Source organism: Phodopus roborovskii, unplaced genomic scaffold, assembly GCF_943737965.1.
Source record: "Phodopus roborovskii unplaced genomic scaffold, PHOROB, whole genome shotgun sequence".
NCBI classification, from domain to species: Eukaryota; Metazoa; Chordata; class Mammalia; order Rodentia; family Cricetidae; genus Phodopus; species Phodopus roborovskii.
The window spans coordinates 5,562,277-5,581,481 of NW_026126549.1; the positions used below are offsets into that span (position 1 = coordinate 5,562,277).

General features: G+C 43.1%; 2 protein-coding genes across 4 annotated transcripts in view; one reads left to right on the forward strand and one right to left on the reverse strand.

Moving 5' to 3' along the window:
• The window catches only part of Stk32a (serine/threonine kinase 32A), a 104,973-nt gene extending 96,724 nt beyond the window's left edge, over positions 1–8,249 (forward strand). The window contains exons 8-12 of the mRNA XM_051201041.1: positions 3,423–3,539; positions 4,916–5,041; positions 6,464–6,592; positions 7,154–7,218; positions 7,946–8,249. Coding sequence (XP_051056998.1) covers positions 3,423–3,539; positions 4,916–5,041; positions 6,464–6,592; positions 7,154–7,218; positions 7,946–8,042 — 534 coding nt within the window. The 3' untranslated portion in view covers positions 8,043–8,249. The remainder of the gene's footprint in view (positions 1–3,422; positions 3,540–4,915; positions 5,042–6,463; positions 6,593–7,153; positions 7,219–7,945) is intronic.
• A 5,486-nt stretch (positions 8,250–13,735) lies between these two features.
• Dpysl3 (dihydropyrimidinase like 3) overlaps positions 13,736–19,205 on the reverse strand; it is a 105,232-nt gene continuing 99,762 nt past the window's right edge. For all 3 annotated transcript variants that reach the window (XM_051201160.1, XM_051201161.1, XM_051201162.1), the window contains exons 13-14: positions 18,782–18,944; positions 13,736–17,246 (exon numbers count right to left, since the gene is read on the reverse strand). In XM_051201160.1, the coding sequence (XP_051057117.1) occupies positions 17,158–17,246; positions 18,782–18,944 (252 nt within the window). In that variant the 3' untranslated portion in view covers positions 13,736–17,157. The remainder of the gene's footprint in view (positions 17,247–18,781; positions 18,945–19,205) is intronic.

Here is a 19,205-nt window from a genome sequence, read left to right on the forward strand (position 1 = left end):
TATTCCTTTAGCAATAACATTTTCTCCTGAATATCATTTGAATCCAGTGTGGATGGGACTTCCGGGATGGTTCATCCCAAGGCAGAATTCCCATCTAGCTAGGAACCTGTAAAGTCAGACAAATTATGTTCTTCTAAAATATAATGATGGGCACAGTCTCACCCAAGAGGAGAAAAATAAGAAAGCAAAGAGGGGTACCAAGTTCAAAGCAACGGAGTCCAACTATTTCTCTTTGACCATAAGATGGAACAGAAGATACAGAAGATGTTCAGTTGTCTGACACCTTTCCTTCATTCCAGCCCACAGTCTGTGACCTTTAACTGAAACAAACGGTCCCTCTGATGGCACAACCCCACCTTCACCTTTAACTTTGCTTGTAAGCCCCTGGTTCAATTATCAATTAGTTGTCAAGCCTTATCCATCATATTCTCCTCAAATTTACACTGTCCCCTTCCCATGAACTTGTATTTTGTCCTTTTTAATTTTTTCTCCTCTTGTTTTTTTCCTTTTGTTGTGTTTGTATTATTTTATACTATGGATAGAGTCCAAACTTGTGAGTTTTTAATTTCTGCTTCTTTGTTGCTCAATAATTTTCATCTGTAATCCACCTCTCTTCTTTTGCATATTACTGTAAGTATCCAGGTGGAGCCATGCTTCTTTAGGTTCTGAGATGCTGGAGTCGTTTTGTAGATGTATCAGTTGGGAATGGACTCTGCAGTTCTACATTTTGATTGGTTGTGGTTTTTTGTAATAAGTCTTCATCTATTGCAAAGACAAATTTCCTTGACAAGGGGTGAGAGTACTCTATTTAGCTGTGGTGTGAGGATAAATATTTAGGGATTATGCTAGCAGTGGGAAGTATGTGGAGGGGTTGGAAGGAGGAAATGGAGGGGGGAGTTTATGCAAATCAGAAAAAAATTAAAATGGAAAGTAAAACAAACAAAAACAAAATCTGTTCCAACAAACAGACAAAACAAAAATAAAACCCTAGCATTTTGTTGTCACTCTTAGGTCTTTCTATTTTCATGTGGATAAACCCTCTTCAGATGTTTATATGTACAAATGTTTAGCAGTTTTGACAAAAAAATAATCATGTTTAATTCCCTGCTGAGATAATTTTATAAATTCAAATATATAACTTTCTACATGATAACACCTTGGTGTATTTTCCTTTCACGATTAACTTTGACATGTACAAATACTGCCAAACATCAATTTTTGTGCTTTCTGTTCCATGAGATCAGAATTTTGATTTATTAAAAATGGGATATATATATATATTACATAGTTTAATATCATCCACACTGTGCAACTTTTCATCAATATGTATTGTGTTAAATAAGAAGAACAAATTACTATACACCCATTTTGACACGTTCTTGGAAAAAATCATTAAAAGATGGTATGTGATTATGTTGCAAAATACAGTTAGTTGGAAGAAAATGAAATAATAACATTTAATTACAAGTTTCATCATAACTGAAGCACACAGGGGGTATTGGAACAGTAACTTCCTGCTGATTTGCAAACTCTTATTTATAGAAAAAAAGGAAATAGTGTACTAGTGAAAATGTACTTTCAAAGCCCCTCTGAGCCTAGCTGCACTTTGGGTGGATCAGACCTTAAACCTTCAGTCACCTCCCAGTCTCAGCCACTGGAAGACAAAAGCGCCTCCCTGTCTTTTGTAGTTTTGTATTAACCTTAAGTAGTACTCCAGATAGTTACCTCTGTCGTGTTGGTTGTAGCATAGCTGCAACTCTTTGTGTTTCCTTCAGGAGATAGACTCACTGTGTAGCCTAGGCTAAATTCAAGCTCGCCATCCTCCTGCCTCTGCTTCCGGAGTTCTGGGATGGGAGGGCAGGCTTGTGTGAGCTACCCACTGACCCTTTTTCATTCTGTCCTCTTGAAACACAACCACAAGACGCCGTTTACTCCCACCTAACACTTTCTTTTTCCCACACAGTTTGTTATACATTCTCCCTCTTAGTTGACAGCACATTTTAAGGTTCTTTGATATATCCCATCTTGTTGTCGCTGCATAGAGAACTTTCCCTGCATTACCTCCTGTTTTCCACAGCCACCCTTCGCAGTGGCTCATTTTGCTGATGAAGTAGCTACCATTTCGTCTGTGCAGGAACTGAGGGTCAGAGGATGAGTGATCTGGTTTAGCATCCAAAGCCTTCTGACCTCAAGCTCCAACACATGATTACATTATAAAACCTTTTAATTGACTCCTAGGAAATACAAATACTTTTCCTTCCTCCAAATTAGTTCATCCATCAGTGATTACTTAAATACCTGGAAAAGGTCAGTCGTGTGTTAAATGTGTACACACAGATTAACTGTCCTGTGATTAAGCTAATGTCGAAGTCCTAGCCCTGTAAGCACTCTGGCTTTAAGTTGCTTACAGTTTCCCTAGAAGACAGGAAAGCCCATCCCAGCAGAGCAGTTATAACCACATCTGCCACCTAGTGTACAGATGTAAAATCTTCATTAGCTTGTCTTTCTTTTTAATTATTTTTTTAATTTTTGGAGTAGGTTAGAAAGTAACACATTTCCAAATAAGATTTTCATGCTAATTTCATTTTTGTTTTTAATTTCTTTTATTCAAACTAAAGCCATAAGTTGCCATGATGGTTCTAGAAAAGGTTTTGTTTCTTTGTTTAACTTTTTATCCTAGCATAAAATTCTCTACTACATGCTTCATGGAAGCAGAGTATTAGACACTGGAGTTGGGGCTGGAGAGATGGCTCAGCTGTTAAAGGCTAGGCTCACAACCAAAAACATAAGACATTGGAGTTGATACTTTCTAAGAAGTTTTCTGTCCTGGCAACCTTCTAGCTATGTTTATTTTTTACATGTATTGTTGCTGTTTGTTTATTTCTTTAAAAGCATCTCTCTCTGGTAGCCCAGATGGCTTTGAACTTATGTATCTTAAATTTCTGATCCTCCTACCTCTACCTCCCAAGTTCTGGGATTACGAACACATGCCACAACACCTAGTTTTTGTTGCATTTCAGATAAGGCTATGGGAAAATTATGATCTGTTTGTAATTAACCTTATATAATAATTTGAAGTTTTTCTATTCATTATTCACTTTTTATATAAATATGCCTAAAAGTTATGAACAAAACTATTTGAAATCAGTGCATCAGAGACTGGTTCAAGCCACTGAGATATTTTGTTTGGATCTGTAAAATAACAAGTTCTTAAAACTTGTTTTTGGTGAAAAACTAATGTCCGTGTGACATTTCTCTAAAAGTCCATAGTAATTTTCACAGCACTTGATGGCTACCTGTCAATCATCTTGAAGGGTTCTTGTTGAAACTTTATTATTTCAAAGTTTACCTTGTAAATGCTTGCAGGCTTTTTCCCCCCTTTGACCTATGAATGAAGGTTCTTTCTCTTTTTCTCCCTTAAGAGACCATATCATATCCGCTCCAGTACTCCCAGCAAGGAAATTGTGAACATGTTTGAGACGGCAATTGTAACTTACCCTTCTGCTTGGTCACAAGAGATGGTATCCCTTCTTAAAAAGGTGAGACAGGAGAAAGCATCCTGGAAGGAAGCCAAGGAATGACATGGACATCCTGGCTTATGGTTAGAAGTCAAGATGTGGTCAGGATAACACCCACTGGTAGAACGGTCGTTGTGACTAACCATTTTAAAATACACGGCATTCTTAGTTCAATCCACAAGTGCCTTCGGACGTCTCAAGCCCTTTTCAGATGCATCACGTTCAAAATGTAATTCTTAATCTCTCTGTACTTCTTGGATCTCTTCCAGTGTTCTCTCTCCCAATGGCTGGTTCCTTCACTGGTACTCACTCACCATTTCCATATCTAGTCCATTACCCGATCCTAAATACGCATTTCAATAGCCATTGCCGTTCACCTCCTTGGCACTTCTCTAAACGCTTTCAAAATCCTTCCTGAGTTGTTGCATGCTTCTGCCACTCTACTCTCTTTGGTTCCCTTTGCCACATTTCAGCGACTTCTCATTGCTCTTTGAATAAAGATCAAACTAAATTGTACATTGCAGCAGTAATAAAGAGCCCCTCAAGCTTTGTGAATTTTGGTCACCCTTTAGTTGGTTTGGCTGTTTTGCCTTCTCCTCCCATTCCTCACCATCATATGACCACCAGGTTTTGCACATGGTACTCTCTCCTCCTGGATCACCGCTTCATGCCTTAGCTCTTCTAACACCTTCCCTGAGATCAATACAACTTAGTGTGATTTTCTGACTGACAATGGTGTACACATTGCTTTCTATAAAGCCATTGTAAAGTACAGAAACCGAGAGAAGCATTTTGACACTGCTCTGCCAATACTATCACATGGTCAATGGAAGTGTCTCCTTGGGTAGTGACTGAGCTTGTTTGGCTACTGGTAAACTGAAGGCATGTGTTCTACATGGTCTGGAACTTCAGGTGAGCCAGGTACAGTATGACCACACACTGGCTTCAGTGGGTCATAGACTAAAGCAACAATACAAAGAACTGATGGCCAATTTATGACACTTGAAAAACAGAGCTTTGGGTCTTAGCTCTGTAAAGCAACATTCATGTCATCCTGTTCTTCATGATTTGAGCTTGGTAAGCCATGGCTTAGGAAACAAACTTGCCCAGTAGGAGAGCCTGGAAGGGAAGTTTTGTTGAATTCCCGGGACAAGCCATTTGTAGGCATCATGTTGCAAAGACTACTTCTACCACTATTCCAAAGCACACATTCTCCACTTGATTGGCACGTGGGTGGGAGAAGGAGATCACTATCACTGTCTTGTCAAACCTCTTGCTCAGTGTCTGCTACAGGGAACTCCCCTTGAATACTCAGCTTACAACACCTAGGGGGATTCCTGGGGTCCACCTATCTGGTCTTCCGTGTGATGACAATGATGCTTGTATTTTATTGGCAGCTACTTGAGCCTAATCCAGACCAACGATTTTCCCACTTGACTGACATTCAGAATTTCCCTTACATGAGTGACATGAACTGGGATGCCGTGCTGCACAAGAGGCTCATTCCAGGTTTTGTTCCAACCGTAAGTCAAGTTTAACAAGCCCTAATCATTCCCTCACCCTGTCTTCACTGCTCTGTGTACAACTCCATGCAGGGTCTCATTTGATGATCACACCAGTCATGTAAAAATGGCCCAACACTGGCTTTACAGAGGCATAAACAGTGATACATGGGGCGAGAGGACCTCCAAAAATCACACAACTGGCAAGAAGCTAAACTGGGGTCCCAGTCTAGCGATGTTGGCGTCTGGACTTTTAGGTTTTAACCATGTTTTGCAAGAGGTTCTAGTCTCCCAAATAGTTTTTTCCTAGAAATGTGCTGGTTGAAAAGAATGATTTTTTTTTCTTTTTGCAAGGAAGAGAATTTTGATGTCCATGGAAATCTGAAATCTGTGAGTTAGATAGTGGGAAACTTCAAAACTTCACTCCCAGGATCTTTTTTTTTTTTTTTTTTTTTTTTTTTTTGAGGTTTCATTGTACCGATCTATGGTTTTAGGAACTAATAATTACAGAGTGATAACTCCAATTGGGTAAATACCTAAACAAGGGACCATGTGTCCCACTGTATACTACTCGATAAAGGTCAGGCCAGGTCCTACTGAGGTTCGTCTCTCCTCTCTGCCTGGGGTTTGAATTATACCATTAGATAGAGGAACACTGGCAAGAACAGTGTGTGTGTTCCTGCAGAGACTTGAGTTTTCTGCTCATGTCCAAGTGGGGCACTTGTTCCGAGGACATGGGCACACAGATGTTTCCATGAATAGCTGGATAAGGTGCTCAATTATGTGTCAAGTGGCAGTCCTGTGGAAGGAAGGAGAGAGTGGAATGGTGACATCTGAGGCTGTAAGTGTCTATTTTAGTGAGTGGCAGGAAAGTAGGGAGAGAGTCATACTTGGGTGCGTGGCTGGTGTCTGACTATGGCGGACCCTGAGTACCATGTGCTGCAGATACAAACTTCCTTCAATTAGCTGCTCCTGACTCCTGTGAGAAGCTCCACCATAGAGATCTCGGGTCTTTCTGTGACTCTGATTCATTTGCAGAACTTACCAAATGATGGATTCTTGGCCTCATGTTCAGAAATCCTGACATTGAAATTTAGTTGGTGGCCTTGGAAGCTGAGCAAGCAGTGGCCATGATTCTGATCTATGTGATTATTGGAACAAACTTGGAAGCCCAGAAGCTCAGCCCTTAAGAATATTATTTTAATATGGTTTCCTTCATTACTCACTGAGGGATAGTTAGAAGTTTGTAAAAATAAATAAGCTTTATGGCCAGAGAATGTAGAAGACAATTCTGGCAGTAAATGCTATAAAACCTCAATGGGGGCCCACGTTATTACACTTGGACTGCTCCCATTAGGACTAAGTATTAGTCACTGCCTTAGGCTGGCACGTTTTAGGAGCAATGCAAAGATCTGAGGACTGAGTCATGTTTCCTCTTCACAGAAAGGCAGGCTCAACTGTGACCCCACCTTTGAACTTGAAGAAATGATTTTGGAGTCCAAACCTCTTCACAAGAAAAAGAAGCGCCTGGCAAAAAAGGAGAAGGAGATGAGAAAATGTGACTCTTCTCAGGTAGGTGGGTTTCCCACCAAGCTCAGGGAAGTGCAGTTCATTCCAGCTGCGGTGGGGTGGTCATCTCAGAAGCCTGCTTTTGCCCTACGTTGGGGGATGATGGTGAGGAGGGATGGCCACTAGGCTGTCTGCACCTCCTTGATTCCAAGCAGCACCCAGAGCACAGGGATTTGGAGTACATTATCTTAATTTCCCATCATATCTTCCAAAATGTATGGTACAGGCTGGGGAAGGTGCATGTGCAGGACTCCCTGACAGGGACAGGGAGGGTGGGTTAACCGCTACTGTGTTGTGGTGAAACGGTAACTAACCTGCACTTACGGATGGAAGCTGAAAGTGTTATGTATATACTCCAGAGTGCCAAAGTCATCGTACCTGATTCTGATAGAACAATGGCCCTGGTAGAGGGATTCCTCTCCTGTCATCCTCCCAGAATCTACTCCCATCTGGAAACAGGTCTCTTTCTATCCAGGATGCTCACCGAATATAGGTTTATTGACTATTTGAGGTCCCTATGTATCAGCTAAGCTTGCCTGTTTCTTTGTTGTGTTCACCTTGAAGACATGTCTCCTCCAAGAGCACCTTGATGCTGTTCAGAAGGAATTTATAATTTTCAACAGAGAAAAGTGAGTAATGGTGGGGTGGAGACCAGCACCTTAAAATGATGCTATGTAAGCAGATTTCATTTGCAGAGATTTGATGTATTTAAAAGCTTTTATTTTTTATGATTATATAAATGATACAAATCTAGGATTAAAATTTTGAAATTTCCAGGAGCCTTTTTTTCTGACGGTGTTTTTTAACTGATAAATAATTCTGGTGTTGTAGTTTTGCCTATGGGAACTGGAATGTAAACACAGTGTCTGTTTAAAAAGTTTTTATTTTAGTATTTGGGAGGATGGGGGTAGCCACTGGACAAATTTCAGGTGCCATTTCCTTCCTCCCACCTGTGAGTCCTAGGGATTAAACTCAGTATGTCAGGCTCATTGATAAGCGCCTCTACCCACTGAGCCATCTTGCCAGCCCAACAGTGACTTTTTAAGAGTCTTCTTAGCTCACACCTCTTTATAAATTGAAGTAACCCTGAATGGACTCCGCAGGTGGTATTTACATATTCAATCATTTGTATTTGTAACAACAATGGTTAAAGAGGAGGAGGTGGTGGATTTGGAAGGGGGTCAAGTCAGGCTTAAGAGGGTTGGGAAGTGAGAAATCATATAATTATATTTTACTAAGTTTTAAAATATCCAAAAATTATTGGATTATATGCTATCATTTCAAAAGTTTAAGTTCATTTTTCCTTTGAACAACTCTTTCTGTCTCCCCCTCCCCCTTCCTCTCCCTCTCCCTAAGAGTAAAAAGAGACTTTAATCAAAGACAAGCCAATGTGCCCTTGGAACCAACCAGAAACAACACAGAAGAGGAGGATGGCCAGAATAACAACCTATGAAGCTTCATCACCTTTGGGGGACCGTTCCCAGCACCTGGCCAGAAACTTCTGATGATCGCCTCCAGATGAGCTAACGGCAGCCCTTACCTCACCACACCTCATGACATAGAGAATGTGAATGAATGCCCTTCCAAGGTGGCAACACTCTACTGGTCCTGGGCTCCTCTGATCTGGTTTCACCACTCATTAACTCTGCGACTTTAATCACTGGACTCCTCCCTCTGTCTGAGTTCACTGTCTCCGCAGGGCTCTTCCACAGGAGCTAGCCTTTAGTCTGTTTCATGCCACAGTTACCGTTCCAAACAGCCTTTACCTTCATTTTTGAATGCATATTTGAATGTAGGTTTATTTTTTCATTCTTTCTGATGACATAGTGACATTGTGTACAGTGAGCCTCTTCAGGGCTAGAGAATATCAGACAGAGGCCAGAATTCCAAGGCCTGGTTAGACCGAAAAAAGGTATTCCAGAGGGAATAAATATAGGTCAGATTAGGAGTAATAAAAACTCATAGTCCCTTGCAGTGGGATTCTATGTTGGCATAGTACCTGTTAGAAAGGGCCTACTGTGCCCAAGTTCTTGCCCTCTCAACTTTTCAGTGATAGGGCCTTGCTCAGTTGAACTTGGTACTGATTGAAAGGAGTCTCATGTGCAGAAGTTTGGTAAATACTGCAATCTGTGACACTTTCACCATGGCAGTTGTAAAATACTGGACTGCACTCACTCTTCTCTGGCATGCATGCCCCTTGAGGACTAATTTTCCTCAGGAGAGGGTCCGAGAGTGCTGCTCCAATGAAGGCAGGGCTGCTTTCAACAGTTCAGAGAAGCTGTACCTTACAGGAGAGTTACCTTGCTTCTTAGAACAGGAAACTGGAAAAACTTTCCCTTGAGCAACTCCTAACTCTGTGTAGCAGAAGGGGAGGAAAACTTAGCCATTGCTTTGCTGTCATGAAATATGTCACCTTTTGTTTTGTTTTGTTTGGTCATTTATTTTTCATATTGGCCAACTAAAATATGGGACAATTTACACATGGCCAAGATTAGAATTACACTTAAAGCAACAGCGTGCTTACACATCCCAGAGGTCAAATTCAGGGAGATGGATGCTCCCTCAGTATACTCACTGTGAGAAGGCTGGCAAGAATTGCCTGGCTACTTAAAAATATTACTGATGTCTCGCCCTTTCCTGTCTTTACATTCCAATTGTGTGAAAAAAAATGTAAATGTGAGCGTGATATAACCCCATTGTGCTGATGCAAAGGAGATCTTAGAAGAGCCTTTTTGGGAGCCCCACTGGTTAGCGTTACAGAGCATTGTTCTCAACTCCTTGAAACTGAGGCCATCTAGTGGTCACTAAGATGACAGCAGGCTGGCCCAAGTGACCTGATGGATGTCATTTGAGGAAGGCAGACAGATGGAAATTGATGACACTGTGGCAACTAAATTTATGTAGAAAGGCAGGAATTGAACTAAGAGCAGTATTTACTGTTCTCCAGAATTCCTGCTATGGCTATATTACAGTGCCTCTCTACTAATAGCAACATACATACATACATACATACATACATATATATGTATGTATGTATAAATTTTAAAGAATCACAAATCACCTCCTCTACTCAACTTCTATCTCTGACATTCTCATGTGTGATCTTTCGGTTTAGTCACTGTTTAATTCAAAGCCCTTTCCCTGACATTCAGGGAGGTGAATGGGTCAAACATAGCAACATCGAGGTGACTGAATTGTGCTCCAGGCTGACACCTCAACAAGTGACAGGGACACACACATGCTCCAGCTTCCACCTTTTGTCTGTCTGTCTGTCTGTGTTGAGGGCCTGATGTGCTATGCTTTCACCTTCCTTCACCTGCCTCCTCCTCCTGGATCTTGTTAGCATTCCCCCCCCCCCAGAACAGTAGCTTTCAGAAATGATTCCCCAAGGACAGCAGGGCTAACAGGTGTCCACCAGGATGATGTGGACTGCTTTGCACTTTAGACATTAAGGTGGAGCTAAGAATCCATGAGGTCTCTGAAGTTGTAATCCGTAGCTTTTATTGCCCCTGAGTGTCTTCCTGAGTGCTGCCAGCTTTCAGAACTTGGGATGAGCCAGTTATAGCACAGTGTGGGAGTTGGGTTGATTTCTAGTGCCAGATGAGTGGCACCCGATGTGTTTCATTGCTGGGTCTGTACCTCAGCAGTAGACTATGTGCTTAGCATGCACGAAGGCCTGGCTTAGATCCACAACACCAGGAGAAACAGAATTACTGCGTCTGGCTGTGTGGAGTAACTGATTCTGGACATTGTCCACTCTTGAATACTTAAAGAGACTTTAAAACTACAAAACCTCTCCAAATGCTCCTGGTGATTATTTCTTGGTTTTATTCCCTAGTTTGAGCTAAGTGCTAGCACTTTCTCCCCCTCCCAAAGAAACTTAACTATACTTCTGAGAAGAATTAGGGTCAAGAACTTCAGAAAACAGTATGACTACTCTATCCTTTTGTTCTGCTACTCACAGAATGTCTCCTAGCAGTTTCCTCCCATACTGTACAGAGCATCTGAAAGGCCTGAGCGGGGTTTGAAAACTAAAGTGTCCTTGCTGTGACACCACTCCCCTGCACTGCAGTGAGCTGCCATCTCCAGGGCATTCCCAGGGACCCAGAGCTGAGAGGTGGGACAGCCTTACCCACAGAGCAATCGTGGCCATGTTCCCCACTCCCTAGAAAGAAGTACCCTACAACGGCCAACGGCCCCACAGCAAACCCCGTGTTAGCTGAGATCATCTTTAGGACAACAGTGAATCTCAAGCAGCAAAGAACATTGCTGTAGAAATCACAGTAGTCTAATTAATTACTGGAAATTCAGAAATGACTGGATTTTCTACTGCTATGGCTTTCCTAGTGGGTGTGTGAATAAGTAACTAGGAAAAAGAGTGCTGATGCTGTTATTGAGACCATGTAAGAGTGCTGATCGGCTATTGAGACCATGTTGCTGTTTGAGGTTGGCAGGGATGCTAAGCTTCAAAGCCTCAGTCACTCAGTGAACAGGTATGGCAAGCACCTTGCTCAGCTCCTCCGTGTCTCTGTGCTCTGTCCACACAAAATCTGTCTCCTACTTCTGTCTACCTGTGATTGTTATTCACCCTGAGTTCAGTATATCTGACCAATGTTTAGACACTGAGACTCAAAATTTCAGTTTTCTGTGCTCTTCTGAACTGGTGGCTGATTTAGAAGTCCCCCAACCCCCCCCCCCAACCCCTGCACACACCAAAACAAAATTTAAAAAAAAAAAATGTGTGCTTCTGTTGAGTCTAGCATATGTGATGTAAATGCATGGATTAAAATGTCGTCCGTAACAACATGCCCTCAGCCTTCCTTTGTCAGCTGTGTGTGTTTGGCCATCCCAGGTCACCTGTTCTTAGTCCATTTCCATTGAGTAGGACGTGCCTTTAGCAGGGATAGCATCGGAGATCTGTGTCTGTACATTTTAGTGGCCTCCCTGAGGGTGTGCCACCAGTATCCCGCCTTCAGCCTTTTACTGTGACCTCAGGTTTACAAAGTCGCTTTGGGGATGTTCTCTGCCCCTCAGGGTCCTGATTCTTTCCTTATGCCATAGCCACAGGTGTTTATGCCAAGGCCCATAAGCTGAGATAGATTAACAGGCACTTTAGGAAGTCAGCTAATTCATGGGCTCACAGCAGCTCCACAGTCAGCAAGCCGCAGGTTCCTGGGCTTGTCCTGGAGTTTGTGGGTTCTCAAGTCCTACACTCCTGCTGACCTGTTGCCCAGGCCATGCTAAGTGTCCTGTATGCTGGTCTAAGCAGCCATCCAAGCAAAGGTCAGGACCCAGCACTCTGGATTCTGAAGAGGGCCAGCCTTAGGATTATCAGTGATCTCATTTTGCAGGTTGCTCTGGCCCCCTTATTTCCCATCCTCTTCTCTGGTTTTTGTTCTCTCTGGGATGGCTTAGTGTTAGGAAAGCTGATTCTCAAAAGTTCTTTGGAACAGAAAGTCCTTTTATTTCTCATTCCCATTCAGTATTCTCATTCCTGACTTGGTCAAGTGTGTCCCAACTCCCGGGTATTTCCAGACTCCATAAGTATGAAAGTTAGCCGATATGACTCTGTCATCAATGTTTTTTTGTTTGTTTTACAAACTGTTCCATCCTCCCAGAACACTGCATTCCAACAAAGATTGTTGTAAGTGCTGATGGCTCCTTTTAAAGCCTGTTAAATTCAAATCATTTAATAGGCTTAGCTGTTCCATGGTCATGAGAAGGGAGACATGTTTCACTAGCCTTGGGGGTAACCAAAGGTACATCATCTTTGAGAAAATGGAGGGTCTCTCTCTTCTGGGTTCACTAGGAAGGGAAAACAAAAACCTAGAGATGCCAATGACTGGTTTTGCCTCCACAAGGAATGATCTTTACCAACGTAGAAGCACCTCTTTAGAAAGGCTGGGCTCAAATGGAAAGCTGCCTGGGTTCATCACTTACATTTAGCAATTCCTGTCATGTCTGACTGACTTCATGCGATCTCTTCAGGCATCCTAAAATCCCACTTCTAGCCCCACCCATGTACCAGTGAACACCTCACCATTGAATGCCCTATATAAATGAGAACTTTATCCAGGATGTTTCCCAACAGGGAGAGTGGTGGTCCAGAACCAAAATGATCTCAGAGCTCTGAATTGAACTTTGATTTCCTTGTTGTGGGGTTTTTTTTTTTTTTTTTTTTCTGTTTATGTAGTGCCGAGGAACTAACTGAGGGTCATCTGTCTGCTAGGGATATGAATCCCCAAGCCTGGACAACATTTCAAGACTCATTATACTAATCAGAACCTCTGACTTCCTAATGCATGGGGAAACTCTCAGAAGTGGGCACAGCCAGCAGTTTTTTACTGACACTCATTGGACTCTGAGATCAGCTTGAAGAAAAAAAAAAATAGTGTGGATTTACTTGGGAGTTTTCCCTCCAAGGCTAGGCTTCGGAACAGTATAACAATGAGGGTTGGCTGGAGACAAAAACACACGAAAGTACAATAGGACCTTTTAGAGTTTTGTCTTAGAGTCAGCTACATTTATCCCACAATATATGTTTTTTTACTCTAATAATGAGTGTGATTGCTTATCAGGAAACCTTAATTATTCTCCAAAGTTTGACTGCCAGTGTCAGGTCAATGGCCAACAGTTCGATCTCCTTGAAAACTGTCTGCAGTTACTTCTGTTGTTATCAGGTCTGCTGTTTATCTACCAACTAGTCTTATTAAGGGGGTTCTTTCTCTTCACCTTGTGTGTGTGTTTATGTGGTGTGTGTGTTGTGTTGTGTGTGTTTATGTGGTATGTGTGTGTTGTGTGTGTTCGTGTGTTAAATGTGTACATTTATTTATATGTGGCTATTCATCCGTGTGCATGATCCTGGAGGCCAAAGGAGGACATCAGCTGCCCTGCTCTATCACTTTCTCTCATGGACACAAGGTCTGTCACTAAACGTGGAGTCAATAAACTTAACTATCCACTATCCTACCCTAACACATGGTGGTCATCCCTGGCTTTTTATGTGGATGCTGGGATTGGAACGGAGGTCCTTGTTCCTACACGGCAGGCACTCTTACTCACTGAGTAATTTTCGCAGCCTCCCAGAGTCTCAGTGTAGTAGGTAAAATAGTATTGCATGCACAAAAGACTGGGAAACGATGTTGGTAATTTTATGATTATTTTAATAACCAGGTTTACATTAACAGTCACTTGAAGAGCTTTTTTTCTCTTTAATCTCAGCTAACTCGATACACAGTTTTCTTCACGGTTCAAACCAAACAGCTCTTCCATTTCCGAGCTGTCTCACAGCTAGCACAGGTCACAGGGAGACGCACTGTCTGTCCATAGCCACCAGACACAGAACTGAACACCCACACACCATGTCTCAAAGGGGAATTACGAGGAAGGCTGGCTGCCTGGGCCAGCCCATGGCTGCATCTGGACACAAGCTGGGCTGTCTAGAGGGGAAGACCCCGGGGCTTGGGCCAGGAATCAAAATTGGGAAGCACTCGATTCTTGGAAGGGACTTGACAGGGTGAGCAGAATGGAAGCCAGAGTTAGGATTCAGACCTTGGGGATGAGATGAGACCTCTGAGCGTCGTCATGAAGGAGCATTTTGAAGGAGGGGAGAGGCTATTTTGGAGGATGACTAATTCTAGTAGGGAAAAAAAAAAAAAAAAAACAAACTGAGAAGCCAAAGACATATCTCTGCTGGGGAAGCTGACTTAATTTCTCCACAAATGTCTTCTCAACCACTCAAGCCCATGGCCCTTTCAGACAAATGTCAATAGATTACATGGCATTCTTAGAAGAGGCTGGGTGAAAACCCACATTACAAAGCTTCCTGAGAGAAGATAGTGCCCAACAAGCCCTCGCTCCCTTGGATGGATCGCCAGTGAGCTTGGAGGAAGCCCCTAGTTCTTGCATTTTCCTTCCCAAAATGCAGTGACAGGGGCTATCCGATGTATCTATGCAGCAGAACCAATTTCAATACGAAATTTTAACTCAGGAAACCTGTTGCTTAGAAAATTCTTATGTTAAGAAAATAGTGGGGGAGTCATCAAGGAATTCTCAGGAATTTCTATGCTTAGGTGTTACTAATAATGACTGAAAAAAGGGAGGTGTCCCTGGATGGTGCTGGCCCACCTTGAGAGCTTCAAAAAGCTGAACCTCACACAGGGAACGCTTGAGTGGAACAACGTTTCGGCACAGTGGCACATTTTGGAAGTCTCAAGTGCAGTGCAAGTGGCCCAGAGAAGGGTATTTTTCTTGACCAGAGAGGCCCAGGAAGGACCAGTTGGTCTCAGGTGTGGGAAACCACATTGTTGTGGTAGCCCAGAATTAGTTTACATGTCTCTTCCTCCATCTGGTGGCTACTGTTGGTACTACAACCTATGCTGCAGTCAAGCCTGGCTATTGAGGTATATGTTATACTTGCTTCAGATATGGAAACCTCCCTATAAAAGTCATTCTGAATTTCCTGGAGAAATTCCCACGTCTTCGAATTGTAATTCAAGACTACACTCCCCTCGTTTTCTTCTGCTGAGGTTTCCGTTAGAATGAAAGCACCATAAGAGCTCTAAACAGCAAGATTCCCTATCGTGAAGTTCAAAGAGCCTTTTCCACGATTGCAGCAGAAACCAGCTTGCTCAGGGAGACCCTCTTCCTCTGCTACTTCCAAATCCCTTCATAGCCAAGCCGTTCATGTCTCTCTACTTCTTAGTTTCATTACAACCTGCAGTCAGGGCTGGAGGCCCCATGTATGCGTAGCACAGTGGCAGGGTGCTTGCCTAGCAGGTGACAGGCCCTGGACTGCATTGTCCAGCTCCATAAAACAAAATAAACAAAAACCTTCCACCGCCAAAAACACAAAACAAACAAAACACACCAGCAGGCAGAGATGACAGTTTCTCCTAAGTACTTAGAAGGTGTGTGAGCCCTGCTCTGATCTTCAGAGTACTTAGTAGACAATGTGATGTTTCTTACCAAGAGAGCCAAGTCTGAAGTCTGAGCCAAGGGTGATAGCATATTGCTTGCAGGAGAGTCTACAGGCTTCTCCAGACCCCTGTCTTGCTCATAGAATCTGGCTCACAATTGGTTTTGGAAATAGTGTGACAGGGACATGGACTTCCAACTCCAACAGACAAACAGGGGAGCAAACATCTCTGCCTACTCCCCTTATGTGCCATGCCAAGAAGGGTGCATTGTGTCACTTCATACATCTCACCCTGGAGATTTTAGTACCAATTGAAAAGTGACATCCCTGCCCCTGGGACCTGCTAGTAGAAAATGAAGCACATGACTTAGAACTGAAAATCTGGTTATACATAGGATACTCCTGCTACTCAAGATTGGCTTCCCTAAATCTCTGCTTTATTCCCATAGAAGCTAAAGTTACTATTAGAGGTCAAGATTAAGAAGAACTGAGAAGCCTGGCAGTGGTGACACACGCCTTTAATCCCAGCGCTTGGGAGGCAGAGGCAGACAGATCTCTGTGATTTCGAGGCCAGCCTGGTCTACAAAGCTACACAGAGAAATCCTGTCTCAAAAAACAAACAAACAAACAAAATATCAAGCAAGGAAGCAAACAAAAAACCTGACAAAGTTTTTTTTCCCCAAAAAGTTAAAAAGAAAAAGTAAAATCCCAAATGTGTTTGGATAGCCAGTCATACCACTCAGCAAGCAAGAGGATGTGTCTCCCCTCATTTTGCAGGCAGGAGAGTGACAGCTGCCTCCCCAGGCCTGAGAGGAAGGCCGTGGAATTGTTACTGCTCTCCCCCAACCAGAGCCTGTGCTGTACCCTCCACGGCAGCCTTTGAGGAACACAAAGAAAGCAGAAGAGACCTCTTGTGTGTGGCCATCACAACCCAGAAAAGAATATTAGAAAGCAACCCAAGAAAGAGGCTCAAGCAAACACGGCTTCATTGAGAAGCAAGATCTGGCTGGATTCTGACATTAAACAAGCAATGAAAGAAACAAACTCTACCAGGAAAGGATGTGACAAAGTCCAAACCCAAAGACCTCCTGCCTTCTCTACAGATCCCAGGGGATGGTGACGAAGCATCCAGTTGCCACATGTGGCTATTTTCCATGGAAATTAACGTACATCACAACACACCACAGCCTTCTGCTCACCCAGCCCACCCACCTCCCTCCTACACGCCCCACTCCAGCCCCTTTGTGCCCTCCACCTTGCCCTCGGCTCCCACCACCCAATCACCCAAAGAAACCTTCGTGCCTTTTGTTAATTTTCTTGACATCCCAGCTTTGTCTGTCCCCTTGTCGTAAGATGCAGCGCTACATATGCTCTCAACACTATAATATGCAGACTCTACCTTAGTGGCCTGTCTGATCGCATGCATGTAAGTGGGGGGGTCAAAGAAATCTAGGTTATGCATAAACAGAAATCAAAGCAATTCGTAAAACTAGGCAAGCGAGCATAACATTGGGAAACATAAGGCTTGAGGCTTATTGATTCTTTAGATCGCAACTGTTTGGATTCACTTCCCTTCTTAAATATCGGTGTACCATTTTGGCTTCAAAAAAATCTCTTCTTGCTTCTGCCTCCCTGGTTGGGGAGGGCTTGCTTAACTCAGGGATGTGATATTAGAACGGCCTCCAGGGGGCGCCACGATGCGTTTGCTGGCTGAACGAACACCCTCATCCACTTGGGTGCCTGCAGATGGAAACAAATTCCCAGGGAGAAACAAGGGGAAAGAAGCGGGGTGGGGAGATGTTGAGTAACTTTAAGAGTGAATAATATTAAGAACATTCCTACATTCAAAACAGCTGGACAAAGCAGCCTTACAGACTACAGCCAGGATTTCTGCATCTTCTTAGAATCCCCCATGACAGCGCCCCTTACCAGCAGGAAGTAGTTTGGAAAGAACGACGCCCAAATTCCCAAATATTGTCTATAAATGTTTGTTTTCATTTAAATGGACTTGGTTATATAAAATAAATATAAAATTAATTAATTAATTAATTAATTAAAAAAAGAACATTCCTGGTGCACAAGACACAACACTAAATCTTGAACTTTGAATATTCATATTGTCTTGGGAGGAAAATGCATATTCTGCCCTATACATATCAATAATATTAGCTATACATGTCAATAACATTAGCAAGAACATGGGGATGGCTGCCTATACTAACTGTGGCTGGCCATGTGTTAAAGTCCGTGGATTATTTCCCTGCATCCTCACTACTGTGGTTTGGGAGAAAACTATTTCATTGTTCCATGACAGGAGTGCTGGAGGGAGGAAGGGATCACCTGTCCAAGGCCTCCTAGTTGGAGGGTCGAGGTCCCCTGTTTATGCCACTAGAAGTGCTAATGTGTACTTGGTCCCATTCAGAAAGGAGCCTCTGAAATGTTTAAGGACTGATGTGGCCATAGACAAAGATGAACACAGTCCAAACCGCTCCGGGACAGTAGGTACCTCAATTGCTTGGCAAAGTTATCTGAAAACGTTGAGCCCCTTTTCTGTTTTTCCCTAAATCCTTTCCTCCATGGTCTCTATTCCTCCTGCTCTTTCCCTTCCTGTCTCCATATGCCATGTCCTCACCTTTAAATACGTCTTTAAACATGTCCCCTCACGTGCACATTTCCCACTCAGGGAAGCACACCTGCATCTACCTCGCCCCATTCAAAGACAACTATGGAGCAATGCAAACAATCATTCTCACAGATAGGATCGGCAATACGGGAAACACAAGGTAAATATTCAGTCAGTGGAAGTCAGTGGATGCTATTGCTGGCATCATTTTTACTAGCGAGGGGAATTAGGCTCGAAGAATCTGCTGCAGAGGAACATAAAAACTAGACTAAGCTTTATGCACACAGATCTGAAAACACACACACACACACACACACACACGTTCTCAAACACTTATATAGAAGACTGTTAGAAATTCATAGTGGGAGTCAGCTCCATCAACCTGCCATCAGCTCGCAGAATCTCTAAGTAGAATTTGCTGTCCTTTGAACTTGACCTCCAACTTGATTGTTGATGCCTTGTTTGACTTTCTTACCAGGACCACTTGCTGATTAGGAAAACTTTTCTGTTCTCAATACTGATCCTCTCCCTACAGAGGACAGCAGCACTGGGCTGGGAAATGCATTTTACTTGAGTTTGCAGGATGAGTTTGTAGTCGAGGGATGCTGGTCTTTTCTCCTCCCTCCTCTCTTCAGCAGCTCATTCCACTCACCTGACAGGCTAAATCCCGACTGATGGAGGTTCCTTACTGGTGGGTTCGGCCGAGTGGGAGAACCTCGAGTAGAGCCAGCTGGGGTGCCCCCCTTGGGGGTGGTGGTCAAGTCAAAAACTGGTCCATCATACATGCCTCTTGGGACTGCATGCAGATCTGCCATCTGCAGCCAGAGAGACATATCACCAGCCATTCTTACTTGCAAGATCGAACAGTGCAGAATGTGCTCTGGGAGGTGTAAGTGTATCAGTGAAAAGAGTATGTGGAGAGGGATCCAGGAGAAAATACATCCACAAAGGCCTCTGTAGATGTGCGATTCTATCTGGACCAGTGGTTCTCAACCTTCCTAATGTCGTGACCCTTTATCACGGCTTCTCATATTGTGGTAACCCCCAGCCATAAAATTTTTTCACCGCTGCTTCAT